The sequence below is a fragment of the Ctenopharyngodon idella genome, chromosome 16, assembly GCF_019924925.1.
Source record: "Ctenopharyngodon idella isolate HZGC_01 chromosome 16, HZGC01, whole genome shotgun sequence".
Lineage (NCBI taxonomy): Eukaryota > Metazoa > Chordata > Actinopteri > Cypriniformes > Xenocyprididae > Ctenopharyngodon > Ctenopharyngodon idella.
The window spans coordinates 31,443,048-31,463,035 of record NC_067235.1 but is presented as its reverse complement, the minus strand read 5'-3'; the positions used below and the strand labels follow the sequence as shown (position 1 = coordinate 31,463,035).

Genomic DNA, 19,988 nt, shown 5'->3' with positions numbered 1-19,988 from the left:
CCTCTCACATGTTTTCCAGGAACAGTCTAGACTGTATGGATTCACCGTACAGAACATCCGAGATAAAATAGAGCAGGTGAGCGGGACATGATTTTGAGACACATGTAGACTGACTACGAAAAGAAAGTTAAAGGATTAGTTCACTTCAGAATTCAAATTTCCTGATAATTTACTCACCCCCATGTCATCCAAGATGTTTATGTCTTTCTTTCTTCAGTCGAAAAGAAATGAAGGTTTTTGAGGAAAACATTCCAGGATTTTCTCCATATAGTGGACTTCAACAGTTACCAACGGGTTGAAGGTCCAAATGTTTCAGTGCAGCTTCAAAGAGCTCTACACGATCCCAGACGAGGAATAAGGGTCTTATCTAGTGAAACAATCGGTCATTTTCTAGAAAAAATTTAAATTTAAATACTTTTTAACCACAAATGCTTGTCTTGCACTGCTCTGTGATCCGCACGCATTACGTAATCACGTCGGAAAGGTCACGCATGACATAGGCGGCAGTACCAATCCAGTGTCTACAAAGTGAACGTGCAAAGTCAAACGGCCTTTACAAAAAAAGGTAAAACAATGATATTGGACGATTTTTGATTTTGAGATGGAGTTTTTCGCCCTACCGTGGTACTTCCTACATCACACATGACCTTTCAATGTGTTTACGTAATGCGTGGCACATCACAGAGCAGTGCAAGATGAGCATTTGTGGTTAAAAAGTATATAATTTTTATTTTTTAAAGAAAATGATCGATCGTTTCACTGGATAAGACTCTTATTCCTCGTCTGGGATCATGTAGAGCTCTTTGAAGCTGCACTGAAACTGACATTTGGACCTTCAACCCTGTTAAAATCCACTATATGGAGAAAAATCCTGGAATGTTTTCCTCAAAAACCTTAATTTCTTTTCAACTGAAGAAAGAAAGACATAAACATCTTGGATGACATGGGGGTGAGTAAATTATCAGGAAATTTGAATTCTGAAGTGAACTAATCCTTTAACAACTATAAGTGATTCATTCATATTTCCCCTTCAAATGCAAGTGGGATTGTGTGGTTGTTCACTGGATATTAAACAAAGTGTTTACTGGCTGTAGATTCAGACCTGTGAGATCTTCTGACAGTATCTGCTGTGTCTCATTCAATATTTAACATCAGGTCTCCATTCACCCCCTGACCGGGACGGTGGATGAAGCTTATAAGTTTCAGCTGTTGGAGCGACACACAGAGATCACGGACAGGCTTCATACGCTGGGCTACAACATGAGTCTGCACCCTGCCTTCAGCGAGTTCATCGTCAACACCTACGGGATCCTGAAGGAGACGCCTGGCGCCCGGGAACCGGCCTACACCAACTCCGAGTTTTTGCGTAGGGTGATTGTTGAAACTGCCCCGTCCAGGTTGCTGAAGGATCTTCTGCTGCTGCTCAGCTGCTTGTGTTTCATGGCACGACTGGATGGACGGAGTCTGTTCCTGTGGTAGAAACATCTCAATCCACATGTCCCTTCCCTGATTTGCTCCTTTCTGAAAATAAACAACTTAGATATGCAAGAAAACACTGAGTCTGGAGGTGAATGGAAAGAAAACACACGTTCGAATGGCGTTAAATGTAACATAAATGTTACATAAGCTGGATGGGAAAAACTTCAAATCATTGTTCTGACATGCTAATAGTAACTCTTCACTCATATAGTGTATAAGAAACTATTGAAAGTAAAACAATATCATGAGTTTTATCTTGATATCTATAAAAAATCTAGAATTTTTTTGTTTAGTTTCAGCTAAAACATTATACATTTCAGCTAATACCTTATACAAACATTTTAGCCAAAATAAATAAATAAAAATAAATAAATAATGACATTTTGGCAGCTCTTGTGCTTTAAGATATGATGAATTATATTTTTAAAGACCTTTTAGTTGCTAGTCTATTTTATCTACCCACCATTAGCTAAAACTAGGTTTAAGCTAAAAATATAAACTGAAATATTTATAAACGTTAAACTTTAAAGGCATTTGCTGGGTCCCTTTATTAGGCCTAAAATTGTTAAAATATTATTGAGAAAATGTAAATTTAAGCATGGACATGTCAACATATGAAAAAATACTGTAGTATTTACTATAGTATACGTTATATATTATAGCATTTACAACACTTTGTTAATGAATACTGTAGTATTAACTATAGTGAACTGATCAACTGTAATAAACACTGTAGTATACTTTAGTTTTTACTACGGTAAACTGTAGTGTATTCACTGTAGTATAATATAGTTGTAGAAAACTTACAGTATTGGGTAAAGTAATTTGTTTATATTACTATAGTTGTTATATTACCACAACAAATTAATTCAAGTAGCTACTTTACTATAGTACGGTTAAAAAACACTATAAGTTTACTATAAATTACTATAGTATTTTTTTCATGTACTGTATGTATACTCTATGAAAGCAGTAACACCAAAACATCCAAAAAAGTAAAGTCAGTTTCCGCAGAAAGGCTTTGCGGAAGCGCGCGCACACGCGCGGGGATGTGGACGGGCGCGCGCATGACCCATTATACTGTATGCGTGCGCGTAGAAACCGCTGGAGGGACACGAGCAGCAGCAGAGAGACTAAATGAAACGAATTCACTGAATCAGAAAGGTGTCCACTACACGGGCGGACCGCAACATCAGCTCATGTTCAAAAGGAAGCCTGTCGCGCGCCACAAACCGAGTCAGGTAAGTGCCCAGATATGACAGGTAAACTTTACCAGCTCGCGACTGCTGCCATTATCCGCCCTGCTAACCGGGATCTGGTCACCAGTGACACGTGATTGTTGGTAGATTACAGAAAGCGGTAACGGGGTTTAGACGGGGAAATGACGGGAGAGAGAGAGAATAATATGATAATAATATGATAATGTCGCGCAGATGCAGGGCGACGTCTGCACACGTGTGGAGTTCATGTTTGCATTGGATCCAGTGCATGTTTTGAACTGTTTCCTGCAGTGCAATTACATGCGTCTGATTTCATTATTGATCACTATGCATCAGTGTCGTAAATGCTCTCGATCAATACATCAATAGGTATTAATCCAGTGGAGTATGCGGTTTAACTGCAGATCCCTGCTGTAAATCTCTAATCTCTGGTGCACTATTGGCTCCAGAACAGCATACTACTGTTTCTGCAGTACATACTCACGAATTAATCAGGGATGCCTCTTAGTGTATTTCTGTCAGCAAATGCACCAAGATCCTCTTAAATATTCGATACATTTCATAATATCCTGTTGTAGTTATGGGCAGTGCTGTTTTGCTGACAACATTTTATGGGTGAGTTCCCTCATTCAGAAACTCAATGAGTCAGACATAATCCATGAGACCTGGGTGATATTTGATACAGACAGTTGTGAAAAATCAAAACACAATTGTGGAGTGGAAGGAGGCGTTATTGTTACATTTGTCTTTACTTTTAACGCCAAGGTCATGGGTTCAATTCCCTGGAAATATATGGAAAAGAGTCTGCTAAATACGTAAATGTAAATGTACAAGATTTATGACCTACATTTTGAAAACCGCCAGTTGAGAACTGAATAGACAAATGAAAATAAATTCCAAACAAAGGTTATGAAAACATGTTTCTCCTGTTCAACAGGCTACGTGGAGAATGGAGATCATTGTGTTTGTCAAAGCCATTCATGGAACAAATCCATTGAAATGAAAAGGGATAGTCAACCAGCCGTCCACCAACTGACTAGGTGTATAGAGAGGTCTACTAGTTTATCTATATTATTTTTCACATTTTTAATATTTTTAAAGGGGATGATTTGAGAGACGCGACTTCTCTTCTGGGCTTTCATTAAGACACTAGTCAGTTGTTCAAACTTCAAACCAGTGTTATTTTAGTATCATTGAGATGCTATTATAGTTTTTATAAATCTTTTTAATTTTTAACTATTATTCTAACATAATAGTCAGAATTGTGTGTCTGAAGTTTTGACTGCTGTGTGAAACAGGGTTGTTTTAGTATCACTGAGATACTAAGTTTTATTAGAATAGTTTTTATTAATATTTTGATATTTGATTATTCAAATATTTCTTTATATTTTCCATTTTCAATTTTAGTTAAAGTTTTATATATTTTATTTTGTCATTTTGTAATTTTTTAATGTCTGTAGTTTTATTTATTTTTATTTCAGTTTTAGTTTTAGTAATTTTAGTACTTCAAGCTAAACTAAACTTTTTATATTGTATTTTCAGTTAAGTTTAATTTTATTTCAAGTAACACATTTTTTTAATGGTTTTAGTTAACGATAATAACCCGGGTATTTTATTTCAGTTAATGTTTATTTTATTTCAAGTAAAACAATTTATGGTTTTAGATGTAGTTAAAAGAATAGTTCACCCAAAAATGAAAACTATCCCATAATTTACTAACCCTCAAGCCATCCTAGGTGTATATCACTATCTTCTTTCAGCCGAACACAGAGTTATATTAAAAAATATCCTAGCTCTTCCCAGCTTTGTAATAGTGTCCGAGTTTTTGTAAGCAAAAATATCTTATATTTAAAACTTTATTTTTATATTTACTTTACTTGAGTTCTAAAGAGAGTCGAGTTCCGGCGGACCTCTGACCCTACGTATGATTTAGGCGTAGTGTACGCTTAGGTGAGAATAGACGCCTCTCATGCATACAGCCGTTGCCAGTGATTATACTTTATAAAATTTTAAAGGGGTCCTTGATTATGATTTCACTTTTTTAACTTTAGTTAGCGTGTAATGTTGCTGTTTGAGCACAAACAACATCTGCAAAGTTACGACGCTCAAAGTTCAATGCAAAGGGAATCGCTTATTAAGGACTACAACAAATGGCTGGTAGGGACTACAACGAGCTTCTTCCCGTGTTGGTGACATCACTAACCCTAAAATTTGCATAAACCCCGCCCCCGAGAACACGCAACAAAGGGGGTGAGGCCATGTTGGGCTGCTTTACAGAAGAGTTGTTGTAGTAGAGTGTTGTTGACATGCCGTCATTTTACGCCGGACTGCTTCACAAACGAGGGTCAATTCAATGCTGGATTTGCACAAAAGATTAACATGACGGCACATGCTAGTGGATGAGTTGAATCAATTCCACAGCAACTACATAAATTTATCCACTAACCATTCAGAAACGTCCAGTTGTAACTTCTTCCTGAGTCTCTCCATCAGTGTCGACTCCGGTTTGAACAACATAAGGCTGAACACCGTTACTGACATTCCTCATTTTGTCTGCGTGAGATTCTCCAACTTTGTTGTTGTTGAGCAACTGAAGCGTGAGCTGTTAAAGCTCCACCCTCTTTTGGAAAGGGGGCCAGGAGCAGCAGCTCATTTGCATTTAAAGGGACACACACAAAAACGGCGTGTTTTTGCTCACACCCAAATAGGGGCAAATTGGACAAGCTATAATAAATGATCTGTGGGGTATTTTGAGCTGAAACTTCACAGACACATTCTGGAGACACCAGAGACTTATATTACATCTTGTAAAAAGGGCATTATAGGTCCCCTTTAAATATGGATTTTTTTTTTTTTTACAAAAAACCCATTGCTTTTGCTTCAGAAGGCTTTTATTAACCCACTGGAGTTGTATGGATTACTTTAATGATGGATAGATGTGCATATTGGAGCTTCAAAAACTATTCAATGCCATTACAAAGCTGGGAAGAGCCAGTATATTATTTAATATAACTTCCAATTGTGGTCCGCTGGAAGAAGAAAGTCATATACACCTAGGATGGCTTGGGTGAACTATTCCTTTAACAATAATAACCCTGGTTCACTGACTAGTTGATTAGGTAAATAAATATATAGCTTTTCAATTTCCTAACATTGCAAACATTCTAACATTTTTACCTTATTTGTCATTTTGCTACAGAGTTCAAGTGGTTATGTGGAAGATCTGAGATGAGAAAGCTTCTTTCCGTGGCGTGCGGTGCTGAGGCATGTCTTTAAGAGAGTCGCCTTTCCCCAACTGTTTTTTGGAAGGTCTCCATGCTGTAGGATGGGGTCTCATCTTCCCTTGTTTCTGGTTCCTGGACCGTCTCCTCGCCGTTTGCGTCTCCACCAGTCTGGAGCGCATGTGGAGGATCGAACAGGAGTGCTACCTCCACCCGCTTAAGGTCGTCTTTGGCTCCATCCTGTTCTTCATCCTGTTTATAATTTCTACACCATTCGCCCTCCTGGGATTTGTACTATGGGTGCCGCTCCAGGCCGTACGCCGACCATTTTCGTACCACCATCAGGTGCAGAGCATTCACACGGAGGATCGTAATGCTAGATGGGAGGAGACGAGGAAGGTCAGTTTTGGGTTTCTGACAGGCAACCTGTGCCTTTTGCCCGACGGCGTAGCTCGCTTCAACAACCTCGGGTATACTCAAAATCGCGCATCATTCATCGGGAAAAGCATCGTGCAGGGTGTCACTCGCCCCCACATTCGTATTTACGTAGATTCTCCTAGTAGCTGTGGCACCATTACACCGTCCAGCAGCCTGATCCCGCAACCGACCCCGTCCTCATATGGATCTGTAGACTTTTCCATCACAGGTCAGAAGGACGAGACTGAAGCAGATGAAACCAATGGCCCAAACCAGCAGCAGCTTCCCAAACCCAACTGCAACCAGAACTCCAACCAGCACAAGCATCCGCCTCGTTCCCTAAGAGACGGCGATGTGCTGATAGAGGTGTCCTCTTTGTTCCCGTCCTCTGTGGATATAGTTTGCCTCCAGGAGGTTTTCGATAAGAGAGCTGCTCTGAAGCTTGCGCGGGCTCTCGGGCCTCTCTACGGACACGTTCTCTATGACGTCGGCGTTTACGCCTGTCAGCCTGCTGGAACTTGCTCCTCTTTTAAGTTTTTTAACAGTGGTTTGTTACTGGCCAGTCGCTATCCCGTGATGGAGGCTCAGTACCACTGCTTTCCCAACAGCCGAGGAGAGGACGCACTGGCTGCCAAAGGCCTGCTCGCTGTAAAGGTACGGCATTCAGTTTAATATTTGATCTAGAATGTTTTATACATTTTATATCGGTTTGGAAATGCAAGGCCCTGGTATACTCATGGCAAAGTTCTTTTTCGTTCTTCGCTTTAGTTTATTACCTGCATTCAGATTTAGCATTTTCCTTCTATGTTCATAATAAAAAATCTGTTTAAATGTCAGATGTATTATCTTGTCCTTTTAACAGTTAAGGGGTTTTCCCGTGACTGACAGCGCTAGTCAAAGCATTTGTCAGTTGCGTCTTGTTCCGTGTTCACAACAATTCAGTCTTTTCAATGTAAAAGTCTTCGCTACTGACTGACACACTCATAAAGACAGTCTTTGCCGCCATCTAATGGCGTAATAATGTAACTTCTGTTGCTGTTCACGGTCAGGGACTATTTTTTTCTGGCGGAAGGAAGGCTTTTAGTAAAGTTTACTTCATGAAAGTTGCATTAATACATATTTTTGGCTTTAATATTTGTATTGTGGTAACCGTTTTATAAAAGCAATAAGGTACTCAAGGCTAGTGCTGTATCGTGAATAAGTCACGGCTGAGGGGCTTCAACAACCCAAGTCAGCCGTGACTTATTCACAATACAGCACAGCCTTGAGTACCTTATTGCTTACATATTTTAAATATTTGTTTAAAAGCTATTAATTTCAACATTTATTAGGCTTTAAAAAATAACTTTTAATTTAAGTGAACTTAAAACAATCTTCACATAAACTCATTATAATAAATGTCATATTTACCTGTGGCCTTCCTGTCTATAACAGGTAGGAAATATACATAAATTGAATAAAGTTATCAAACACTTCACTGCATAAATTATAAAGTAAAATATATTATTCCTTATTAAAGCTACAATTTTCTCTGTTACCTTTGTTCTTTAATTAACATTAATAACAGACATCACAGCAACTGGTTTATTAGGCTGCTGTCACTTTAAGAGCTTCCGCTGCCGAACATGACACGGATCTGACGCGCATCTTATTTTCTCCACAACTCTTTAAGTTTATTTAAGACGTTATTCATTTAAGACGTTATTAGACTGCTCTTATGAGGATACTTGACAAAACGGGCATTTGCATGAATAAGAGCGTGATCATATAATGTAACACTAGCCAAATTATGATGGAAAAAGCGGATGCTGCGTTAATTAAATTTTAATTAAACATTAAATATTTTTAACACTAATAAAATGAAAAGATTAATCGCATGCGTTAACACGCTAATTTTTGACAGCACTAGTCTTTAATAATGTTCTCAAAACATTAGCCCAAAAATGTTATTTATACATTGTTTATGCAACTTCTTTTTTCTGAAAAGTTTTAGTTGGATTTTTTAAATGTTACTACTTGTTTTAGAACGTTCAGAGAACATTCAGAAGTAACGTTCCCAAAATGTTTGTTGAATGATAAAATGGAATGTTTCCTTAACGATTGCATAACCATGAAGGAAAAAAAGCTTTTAAACATTTTTTTTTTTGAACGTTCAGAGAACATTGAGAAATGACATTTTCATAACTTAATGGGAACATTAGCAGAACATTCTTAGAACATATTTTTGTTAACTGGGATACTTTTAGCGAACATCCAGACACTACTAACGCTGATGAATATTTAATACAGATTGTTTCAAAGTCAATACATGAAATACGTGCTGCACGCTTTCCTCTCAATAACAAAGTAAACACAACTAATATGACAGCGGTGAGAAAACAGCAGTTAAGAAAGCATCTGATTATAGCGACGTGCATATGTTTGCACCTGCTCTGCAATTCAGCACTCCAGTCAAGTCACGTCACGTTTATTTAGATTGCTTAAAAAGCAATCAGCTTTACATTATTAAACATGAAAAACTGTGTCTGTGTCACTTTCAATTAGAATTACATCTTCAGTTTCTACTATGAAGCAGTGTGTTGATGTTTGTACTCGCATCTGACCTTGAAAGACTGAACAGAAGAAATGAGTCATAGAAGGCGAAGCCTCAGAGCCACACCTGCCTATTATGTAATTGCCATGGACCAATGGTAATTCGAAGGTGTTTACCAGCAGGAAGTTAGTTTGGAATTTGTTTTAAACTCCCAAAACAAACTCCAAACGAGCTTTATTTTGGCCTGATTTTGTTCGAAATTAAGTCACACCAGTTTGTTCTTCTATTTTGCCTGCAGTATATCAGGACCTTAAACTAACTAAACTAAAAAGTGTGCCTAAACAAAATTGTTTTCTCACAAGGTGGAAATAGGGTTACAAAAAGGTGAAAAGAAAATGGTTGGGTATATTAACTGCACTCATCTGCACGCTCCTGAAGGCAAGTGTGTTGTTATTGTTATGATGCATATATAGAAATAGTTCACCGATAAAAATAATGTTTGTGTTTATTTATTCATTCACGTTGTTCCAAACCTGTATGCTGTTATTTATACACGTCTTTTCTATACAGCAGGGATTCTCAAACTTTTTGTTGTCAGCCTAACTCTTTTGAGCTGAAATATTTACTATATATTTTAATAATATTTCAACAATTTAACAACACATTCACGTTTACAGTTCTCTGATGTCAGTTAATGCTTGCATTACATGCAAATAAACACATAAAATATTTGATCTTTTTAGTGTTTTATTTTGATTTTTTTATGATTTCATTTGAGTTATTAGCTTTTTATCAACTCACAAACTCCAGTTAGAGAAACTCTGCCATACAACAAGAGTTCATAGTGACCATCTCTTCTCCAAAAAGGACAAAAACACCATTAAAGTGCCATAAAAGCATCAAAACAGTAGTCCATCCATCCATATGACTTGTGTTTTATATTACGAGCCATATGATAGCTTTATATAAAAATTAAATCACTTGCACCAAAGCTCTCAGATCTCAAATACAGGTTTGGAACAAAATAGGGATGAATAAATAATGACAGATTATTAATTTGTGGATAATTTGTGTAATGTAATCCAATCCAATTAAATTGTCTAGAATCCTAGTGGTCAAGACGGATTGTTTTTTGCATACTTGAGTATTATTGTTCTGCTGTCAGTTTGAATCATGTACAACTAATAATACTAATAATTGCAAATAATATAATTGCGCAAACATGTATAATAATATGCTTTGAAGCATATCAAATATTAAGACATTTGTGGTGTTTGATCAGGGGATGGAGAGATACGCTTTGAGCAGCTTAGCATGTTGACCAAATGGATCAGTGAGTTTCAAGCAGTGACCAGACGAGAAGATGAAATGGTGATGTTTGATGTGCTTTGTGGGGATTTTAACTTCGATAACTGCTCTCCTGGTATGTACTGAACAACAACACATACTGTACGTCTTGATCAATATTTCTGCAAAGGAAGTTCAGAAAAAAAAGGCTCATTAAATCATCATTTTCATGTGTCTTTCACGTGTTTTTACTAGACGACAGGTTGGAGCAAAGCCATAGTGTGTTTGAGGAATACACAGACCCCTGCAGAGCCGGACCTGGGAAAGAGAAGCCCTGGGTCATTGGTAACGCTCTCATTTGCTTCTTAACCACATTTGAACACACTTTATGAAATTAACATGCACATTTTGGAGTGGAAAGCTGCTGTTTCTAAAATCTTATTGTGGTTTTATTTGTAGGAACCCTGTTGGAACAGCCAACGCTCTATGATGAGAACATGAGGAACCCAGATAACCTGCAGCGGTGAGATATATTGACATTAACTTTTTTGTTCCATTGTGGCTGTGGTTTTCCAAAATGACTAGCCACTCAGCATTTTCACTGGCCACAATTTTGACATCAATACCGTGGGGAAAAACTGCCATAAAGATATTTTTTAATATTATCTTATAATTTGGCAGCAGGTATATTAGGCTGCTGTCACTTTAAGACCTGACGCGCTGATCCATTATACTGTTGCACATGCATTTTCTTTCTCAACAGTTTACATTCACTTAAACCATAACTGACTGTTTATGTGAATACTCGCCAAGACCAGCATTTTGACATTATTTTGTGTGTATTTGACTGTTTGAGTGCAATAAGCAGCAAAAAAGAATCTAATTTAATACTGAGAGGCGACTTCATGTATATCAAGTTTATGATGATATGAAGCCTTCACAAACTAAAATCTGCATTGTTTGAACAGGTTTTGATTCAGTCAGAGCGTTCCGTAATCTAATCAGTCGTTGATCTTCTCTGTAGAACTTTGGAAAGTGAAGAACTGCGCAAGGACTATTTATCTCCACCGGTGCCAGTCAACGGCGTTCCTCTGGTTTATCCTGAGCCTGATCAACCCTGGGTGGGTCGACGGATCGATTACCTTCTGTATCGAGAGAGCTCTGTCTCCAGTCACTGCAGAACGGTGCGTTTCCTGCAAATAATGACATGTTTGTGTTTACTATGAGGTCTCAGTGGTTAATGTTTGTTAATGCAATACATTTGCTACAGTTTTTTATATTTATTAATGTTAAAGGATTAGTTCACTTCAGAATTAAAATTTCCTGATAATTTACTCACCCCCATGTCATCCAAGATGTTTATGTCTTTCTTTCTTCAGTCGAAAAGAAATTAAGGTTTTTGAGGAAAACATTCCAGGATTTTTCTCCATATAGTGGACTTCAACAGTTACCAACGGGTTGAAGGTCCAAATATCAGTTTCAGTGCAGCTCTACACGATCCCAGACGAGGAATAAGGGTCTTATCTAGCAAAACGATTGGCCATTTTCTAAAAGACATTAAAATTATATACAAATGCTTGTCTTGCACTGCTCTGCGATCCACCACACGTTATGTAATCACGGTGGAAAGGTCACGTGTGACGTAGGCGGAAGTACCGTGGTAAGGCAAAAAATTCCATCTCATTTTCTCCTCCAACTTCAAAATTGTCCGACATTGTTGTTTTACCCGTTTGACTTAGTCTTTGTACGTTCGCTTTATAAAAACTTGCTCGGTACTTCCGCCTACATCACGCGTGACCTTTCCAACGTGATTACGTAATGCGTGGCACATCACAGAGCAGTGCAAGATGAGCATTTGTGGTTAAAAATTATAGAATTTTTTTTTTTTTTTTTTAGAAAATGACCAATCGTTTCACAAGACAAGACCCTTATTCCTCGTCTGGGATCATGTAGAACTCTTTGAAGCTGCACTGAAACTGACATTTGGACCTTCAACCCTGTTAAAATCCACTATATGGAGAAAAATCCTAGAATGTTTTCCTCAAAAACCTTAATTTCTTTTTGACTGAAGAAAGAAAGACATGAACATCTTGGATGACATGGGGGTGAGTAAATTATCAGGAAATTTTAAGTGAACTAATCCTTCAAAATGATGATGCAATACACTTGCTGTAAAAGTACTTTCAGATTTTAAAGGGAATAAAACTGAACTGAAGTATTTAAATATTTGCCTTTGTCCTGTGTAGGAGGTGGAAGAGTTTACATACGTGACTCAGCTGGCTGGCCTGACGGATCACATTCCTGTGGGCTTTAGACTGTCTGTCTCTCTGGATTCAGAAGAGATGTAAAAACATCAGGCCATGTGTGCTTTCCAGTGGACCAGACTGCTGACACTTTAAAATATCTATGATAAAGTAATGAATGCTTTAGAAGAATAGTTCAGCCAAAAATGATTATTCATTCACCCTCATGTGGGTTTGGAATAACATGAGGGCGACTAAACGATGAGAGAACCATTTTGTGATGAATTATTTTTTTTTAAGGATCAATAAAAGAGAAGGCCTATCATTTTTAAATGCTTGCCATGTGAAGAAAACACCAAATATCACTATATGATTCACTATTTGAACAAAGCAATAGTTCTGACACTCTGTCACTCTTTCCTATGCATATCTTCTCTGTACAGTGCCAGTAATGTGGATAGATATTACACACATAGTTTAATTTCTGTTTTTTTTTTTTTTTATTACACTTTTTTTCATGACAACACAGAAATGATTTTGGAAATATATTTTAATAAAAAGGTAGAATTCTTTTTCATAACATGCGTCTCTACATTTTTTTATAGTGATTTTTGCAGTTCTCTCTGAGATGGTATTTAAATATGTTACAGTATAATAATATATATCAAACACCACGGTATTATCATCTGATAGTATCCATGTACCTGTACTTAATTGTAAGAACATATTTGAAATATTTTATTTAAAATCTAGAATTTACAAATATTTGAACACTCACAAATATAATGTTTCATTTTATTTTTAAATAATTGCTGGAACTATGGAAGCCCATTTCCGCCACATAAAAAAATCATACTTTTGTAAATCTTAATTGACATAAAAAGTCAAAACTATGATTATGAGATTAAAAAGTCATACTTATAACGCGATTACAAATATAATAACTATCAACATACTGTACGTTATTTTAAAACCTTTTTTTTGTTTTGCTTTTACTTTTATTTTGAAACAATTTCTGCCTGCTGTATCAGAGGCGTGGATTCTGGCTTCACAGTCACAAATATGGCGGCGTCGGGAGAGGTGACGTATTTTGTTGTAAACAACATTCCTTCCCGGCTCAGATCCGCAGATCTTAGGAACTATTTCAGTCAGTTTATAGAAAGTAAAGGCTTCTTGTGTTTCCATTATCGCCATCGGCCGGAGGTTAGTGTGCCGTTTACCGCGGCAGATGCTGGAGCCAGTGAGCGGGCGGAGGGTTCCGATGGTCCTGGTGGGAAACAAGCGGGTTTGTGTTGTTGTGTGGTGTCGGTTCGCTCACGGGAATCCGACAGATTCGTGAAGATGTATTCAGGGAACCAGTGGATCGATTCGAAAGGAAACTGGCTGCGGAGAAAATGTTTGATTCGGAGAGTCAGAGTGTCAGAGCAGGCCGGTGAGTGACCTTTCAAAATAAAAGTACCACGATATACGTTACGATGTTTTGGACTTTGGTTTTTCTGCTTGTGTTTTCACTGGCCCACACACGCACACACACATTATAAATGCACTTTTTTGATAAATTAAGATTTATCATTTTATGTTTATATTTCTATGTTTCATAATTAAAATGTAAAAGTAATAAATGCTTTTTTCATAAATTAAGATCGACCAATATTTACAGTATTTTTAATATTTACAGTTATACATTTTTATAATTAGTTATATATTAATATATTTTTATAATTTTAAGATTAATTATTGTATAATTATTTTGTTATGTTTTTTAAATTAAAAAGTTAAATGAAATAAATGTTTTTTTTTTTCATTAATTAAGATGTATCATTTTATATTTACATGTATCATTTTGTAATTAACATTAAAAATTATACATTTTTTTCCCATAAATTAAGGTTTATCGGTATATCTTTGTTTATAATTTCTTATGATTAAAATAATTTATTTATTTATAAAATAACATTTATATATTTTATAATTAAAATTAAGAAAATGTAAATGTAATTTTCATAAATTAAGATTACTGTATCTTTATTTATATTTTTTAATTAAAATGTTAAATAATATATGAGGGGGTTTTTTTCCATAAATGAGGATTTATTATATATTTACATTTATAATTTTATAATTAACATTAAAAAATTATGAATTATTTTTTTTCCCCATAAATTAAGGTTTATAATTTTATCTTTACATCTTTAATTTCTTATAATTAAAATAAAAAATATAAATGTATTTTTTTCATAAATTAAGATTTATCATTTAATATTTATATATTTTATAATTGAAAGAAAATAAATATGAATGTAATTTTTAATAAATTAAGACTAATTTTTTTTATTTTCATTTATTTGTAATTAAAATATATATGTATTTTTTCATAAATTAAGATTTATCACTTTTAATAATTAAAATGAAACAAATCATAAATGTTTAGAATAGATTTATCATTTTATATTTAAATTTATATATATTTTTAATAATAATAATAATTTAATATAATAATTATAATTTAAAAAAAGTATACATTTATTTTTCAATAATTTTTTATCATGCTATTTACATTTGTATTTTCTATCATTAAAATAAATTAATTAAAAAGATTGTTAGACAAACAAAGCTTCTTCTAAATGTTTTGTGAAGTTGTTTAGGGGTGAACATAAACCATCTGATGGTATTAAATTACAAAGAGAAAATGGGAATTATGGATAAGAGTCAAAGGTCACCCGGTTTGAAATGTCTCTTACGATCTAAAATGCCAATGGTGCTCTAAACTAAAAGTCAACACCCATCTGATTGTTGCATGAGCAGATAATCATCATATTTTATTTCTGTTTATAGAGCATAATTCATTCCCCTACAAGACAAAGAGTGAGATGAGACGCCACATTGCCCAATCAGAGCATTTCACCATGACTGACCTCAAGGGCCTGCCGGAGCTCAATCCGCCCTCCCTCATGCCAGCGGGGAACGTCGGCACCCCCGTGACTGTTTTCCTAGAGCTCATTCAGTCCTGTCGCCTGCCGCCGCGCCTCATCCGCAAGCTGGGTCTCACTTTTCCCAAGACGGGCTCGAATCGGCGCTACGGCAACGTTCCCTACCTGTATCGCAACAGCACAGTCGTGACGCCTGCAGAGGAGAGCGTGTTCACCGCAGGAGGAGTGGAGATCTCGGGCCCCGGCGGCCTGGACACGCCCACAACCACACTAACAGAAGACGAGGACACGCCCACTTCTCCACCTGTCAATCAAGAGTCACAGGAAGCAGGAAGTGAAGAGGAGCTGTCAGGCCCTGATGATGTGAGTTAGAGCTGGCTGATACGTAGAACTAAATATCGCAATGTCAGTGTTTTCCAATATCGTGAGGGACTTTAATGTGCCAATGAATGTTTTTGCGGTCAGATGAATCATATTCGATCAAAAAGCTGCATGTTGAACATGTGTCCTCTGCAGGACGATGACCGCTGTGAGGAGTGGGAGCGTCACGAGGCCCTCCACGATGACGTCACCAGCCAGGAGCGCACCAAAGAGAGGCTGTATGAGGAGGAGATCGAGCTCAAGTGGGAGAAGGGCGGATCGGGCCTCGTCTTCTACACAGACGCTCAGTTCTGGCAGGAGGAAGAAGGAGGTACCATGTACTTATTGGTGTCATTCGCAAACATTTTTTGGTTGATGAAATTTCCAAGTTGTAATAAAATAGTCCATCCATTCAGTTGTTGCTCATTTCACCCCTTTGATTTTTACCCAGATTTCGATGAGCAAACAGCGGATGACTGGGATGTGGATATGAGCGTCTATTATGATAAAGGTAAACGCTTCATGATTAGATTGTTATGACAGATATATTACAGACTGACAGCATCTGTGTCCTGTTTATATGACATCAAACACAAGCTGTAGTGATGCATTACTGCGATTGTTTCTGCTCAGACGGAGGCGACATGGATGCCAGAGATTACGTGCGCATGCGCTCTGAAAGGAGACTGCGGGAGGGTCTGGACGGGCTGCCGGGACGGCAACAAAAAATCGGCAGCTTTGAGAGGTTTACAAAGGTTTGGATGTTTTTATAATTCGCTGCTCAATAACTCTGCAGTGTAGACTAGTGATAGTTCTTTACTTACCGTTTTGAATGTTTGAAAGCATTCATTACTTTTGTACCTTTTAGTCTCACTTTAAATAGAGAAACATTTTAAAAACTAGTGTGAACAATAAATAGCAGGGCTCAACAAAAAGGTTTTTTTTAAAAACATTTTTAAACAGTAGTTCAGATTTCTATTTGCCCTGCCAATATTTTCACTTGCCACAAAAGTGGCACAAAAAATTATTAATGCATTTTTTTTCATAAATTAAAATGTACTATTTTGTATTTACATTCATATTTTTATAATTAAAATGAAACCATTATTAATGTAATTTTCATGAATTAAGATTTATTATTTATTTAAAATAAAAAATTATAAATATATTTTTTTCATAAATTAAAATGTTCAATTTTATATTTACATGTATATTTAATATTAAAATGAAACAATTATTAATGTAATTTTTCATGAATTAATATGTATTATTTATTTTAAATAAAAAATCATATTTTTTTTCATAAATTAAAATGCACCATTTTATATATACATTCATATTTTTATAATTAAAATGATGCCATCATTAATGTATTTTTCATGGATTAAGATTTATTTATTTAAAATAAAAAATTATAAATGCATTTTTTTATAAATTAAAATGAAACCATTATTAATGTAATTTTTCAGGAATTAATATGTATTATTTATTTTAAATAAACAAAATCATATATATTTTTTCATAAATTAAAATGCACCATTTTATATATACATTCATATTTTTATAATTAAAATGATGCCATCATTAATGTATTTTTCATGGATTAAGATGTATTTATTTAAAATAAAAAATTATAAATGCATTTTTTTATAAATTAAAATGAAACCATTATTAATGTAATTTGTCAGGAATTAATATGTATTATTTATTTTAAATAAACAAAATCATATATATTTTTTCATATATTAAAATGCACCATTTTATATATACATTCATAATTTTATAATTAAAATGATGCCATCATTAATGTATTTTTCATGAATTAAGATTTATTATTTATTTAAAATAAAAAAAATTATTTTTATAAATTAAAATGTACCATTTTATATTTACATTTATATTTAATAATTAAAATGAAACCATTATTAATGTAATTTTCATGAATTAATATTCATTATTTATTTAAAATAAAAAATGTAATTTTTTCATAAATTAAAATATACCATTTTATATTTACATTCATATTTTTATATTAAAAATGATGCCATTATTAATGTATTTTTCATGAATTAAGATTTATTATTTATTTAAAATAAATTATAAATGTATTTTTTTCATAAACTTAAATTTACCATTTTATATTTATTCATATTTTTATTATTAAAATGAAACCATTATTAATGTAATTTTCATGAATTAAGATGTATTATTTATTCATAAAAAAATTATAAATGTATTTTTTATAAATTAAAATGTACCATTTTATATTTATTCATATTTTTATAATTAAAATGAAACCATTGTTAATGTAATTAATTCATGAATTAAGGTTTATTATTTATTTAAAATTAAAAAAAATATGTAAAAGTTATTTTGTTCATAAATTTAAATTTACCATTTTATGTTTACATTTATCATTCATAATTATTTTTTTCAGAAATTGGGACTTACCTTTTTATGTATACACTTAATTTTTCAGAAATAAAACAAAAAAATCTGTGACACAGGGTTTGAAATGTAGTGTGTGTGTGTATATATATATTATATATATATATATATATATATATATATATATATTATATGAAACATTATGAGCATGTAAGATTGTTAGACAAACAAATGTTTTGTTAAGTTTTTTATGGGTGAACATGAACCATCTGATACATGAACTATCATCACCCGGTCGCATCACACCCTGAAAGATTAAAAACAGCTCATATGATCTCTCAGATGCCATTGCCAAGTAAACAGCTCTCTAAACTAAAAGTAAATGTAACACCTGTCTTAACAAGGTCCAGATTGTTGCATGAGCAGATAATTATCATATTTTGTCTTGTTTTGTGGAGCATAATTCATTGGTACAAGATGAGACAAGTACTTGATTATACAGTTGAACATGTTTGAAAGCATTCATTATTTATTAGTCACACCTTTAAATTGTAAAATCTTTTAAAACAACCTGTGCTTAAAAGCTTTGGTGTGTTGTAGGGATTCGGCAGGCGTGTGATGGAGAAACAGGGCTGGAAGGACGGAGAAGGGCTCGGGAACAGCCAGGCGGGAATGACGGAGGCTTTAGAGAGTGAAGGGCAGCATCCCAACTGTAAGAGAGGCTTTGGGTGAGTGTGGACTTTCACACATTACATCCTGCTACTATTCTTTATTCACAATGGATGCTTTATACATCCTTACTGATTTTTATGAAGTAAACGTAAGAATAACTTCTATATTTTTAGTAATATTTCAAGATGAACACTTACTGAAGCAACTTAGATTCACTCTAGACATTATCACTAATTATTTGATTTTATTTTTTTTGCAGGTACCATGGAGAGAAGCTCAGCTCATTCCTTCCACTTAAAAAACCCAGAAAAGAATTTCATATATCAACAATTTATGATGAACCTAAAGACATTGATAAAGGTGACGAAGTCCTGCGGCGTCAACCCAGCACCAGCATGAAGCACAGACACTGGCGGCCAGGGGGCAGCACTAACTCAACCAGCTGACCGCTGCTTTCTAGTGATATTCACTAACATTTTATAAAGACTGCATATTTATTGTCTGTCAAAGAATGTTTTTACACAGATCTGTAAATGTTTTTCTGTGATTTCTGTATTAAAAGTGTTCAAAGGAAAGAAACACGCTTTGGTTTTGTCTTATTAATCTTTACACTGTTAGGAATTTTGTGTAGATGTGTATCATCATCATCATCATCATCATTATTACATAGCAGCTGTATGAATTGTTAGATGTGTTACAGAAATTACTTTCTAAAGTATTGACAATGTAAAAAATGTGTGAAAAATCTCTAATGCAATGTCATATTTATAATATATATGGCAACAGTTTACAATAAGGTCTTATTTGTTAACATTAGTTAATGTATTAACAAACATAAACTTACAATGAGCATTTGTTACATTGTTTATTAATCTTTGTTAATGTTAGTTAATAAAAATTTAGTTGTTCATTGTTAGTTCACAGTGCATTAACTAATGTTAACAAATACAACATTTGATTTTAATAATGTATTAGTAAATTTTGAAATTAACTAAGATTAATAAATGCTGTAGAAGTCTTGTTTATTCTTAGTTCTTAATAACTAAAGTTGTTAACTAAAGAAACGTTATTGTAAATGTAAAGTGTTTTTTAAAATATTTTGAAAAAAGCGTTAGTTTGCTAACTTTAATCACGCACCATCTAATCTCAGACATCCTGACGTGCAAAATGACTATTAATAACTATTTTATTTTTACATTCAAGAGGTTCTAAAAAACAAAAACATATTACACTGGGAC

At 34.5% G+C, this 19,988-nt stretch overlaps 2 protein-coding genes across 3 annotated transcripts; both read left to right on the top strand.

Moving 5' to 3' along the window:
* Positions 1-2,525: 2,525 nt before the first annotated feature.
* Positions 2,526-12,980, top strand: smpd5 (sphingomyelin phosphodiesterase 5). 2 transcript variants are annotated; one of them, XM_051865642.1, is made up of 9 exons: positions 2,526-2,720; positions 3,637-3,739; positions 5,899-6,991; positions 9,233-9,308; positions 10,153-10,293; positions 10,413-10,502; positions 10,617-10,680; positions 11,182-11,341; positions 12,404-12,980. In XM_051865642.1, exons 3-9 carry the CDS (start codon positions 5,966-5,968, stop codon positions 12,503-12,505), a joined length of 1,659 nt encoding a protein of 552 aa, XP_051721602.1. In that variant the 5' UTR covers positions 2,526-2,720; positions 3,637-3,739; positions 5,899-5,965; the 3' UTR covers positions 12,506-12,980. The 2 variants fall into 2 exon arrangements, with proteins under 2 accessions (XP_051721602.1, XP_051721601.1); XM_051865641.1 differs by lacking the exon at positions 3,637-3,739 and having other exon boundaries at positions 2,527-2,720.
* Positions 12,981-13,426: 446 nt separating this feature from the next.
* On the top strand, positions 13,427-19,329 carry gpatch3 (G patch domain containing 3). Its single transcript, XM_051865643.1, has 7 exons — positions 13,427-13,832; positions 15,236-15,693; positions 15,847-16,021; positions 16,142-16,201; positions 16,324-16,445; positions 18,679-18,806; positions 19,010-19,329. The coding sequence occupies exons 1-7, from the start codon at positions 13,463-13,465 to the stop codon at positions 19,194-19,196; spliced, it is 1,500 nt and encodes a 499-aa protein (XP_051721603.1). The 5' UTR covers positions 13,427-13,462; the 3' UTR covers positions 19,197-19,329.
* The last annotated feature ends 659 nt before the right edge of the window (positions 19,330-19,988 follow it).

Coding starts and splice junctions, on each gene's coding strand:
- smpd5 (XM_051865642.1), top strand. CDS start 5,966: ATGTCTTTAAGAGAGTCGCCTTTCCCCAACTGTTTTTTGGAAGGTCTC. Junction 10,503..10,616: donor AGAGAAGCCCTGGGTCATTG/GTAACGCTCTCA, acceptor TTTTATTTGTAG/GAACCCTGTTGGAACAGCCA. Junction 10,681..11,181: donor AACCCAGATAACCTGCAGCG/GTGAGATATATT, acceptor TCTTCTCTGTAG/AACTTTGGAAAGTGAAGAAC.
- gpatch3 (XM_051865643.1), top strand. CDS start 13,463: ATGGCGGCGTCGGGAGAGGTGACGTATTTTGTTGTAAACAACATTCCT. Junction 13,833..15,235: donor CAGAGTGTCAGAGCAGGCCG/GTGAGTGACCTT, acceptor TTCTGTTTATAG/AGCATAATTCATTCCCCTAC. Junction 15,694..15,846: donor AGCTGTCAGGCCCTGATGAT/GTGAGTTAGAGC, acceptor TGTCCTCTGCAG/GACGATGACCGCTGTGAGGA.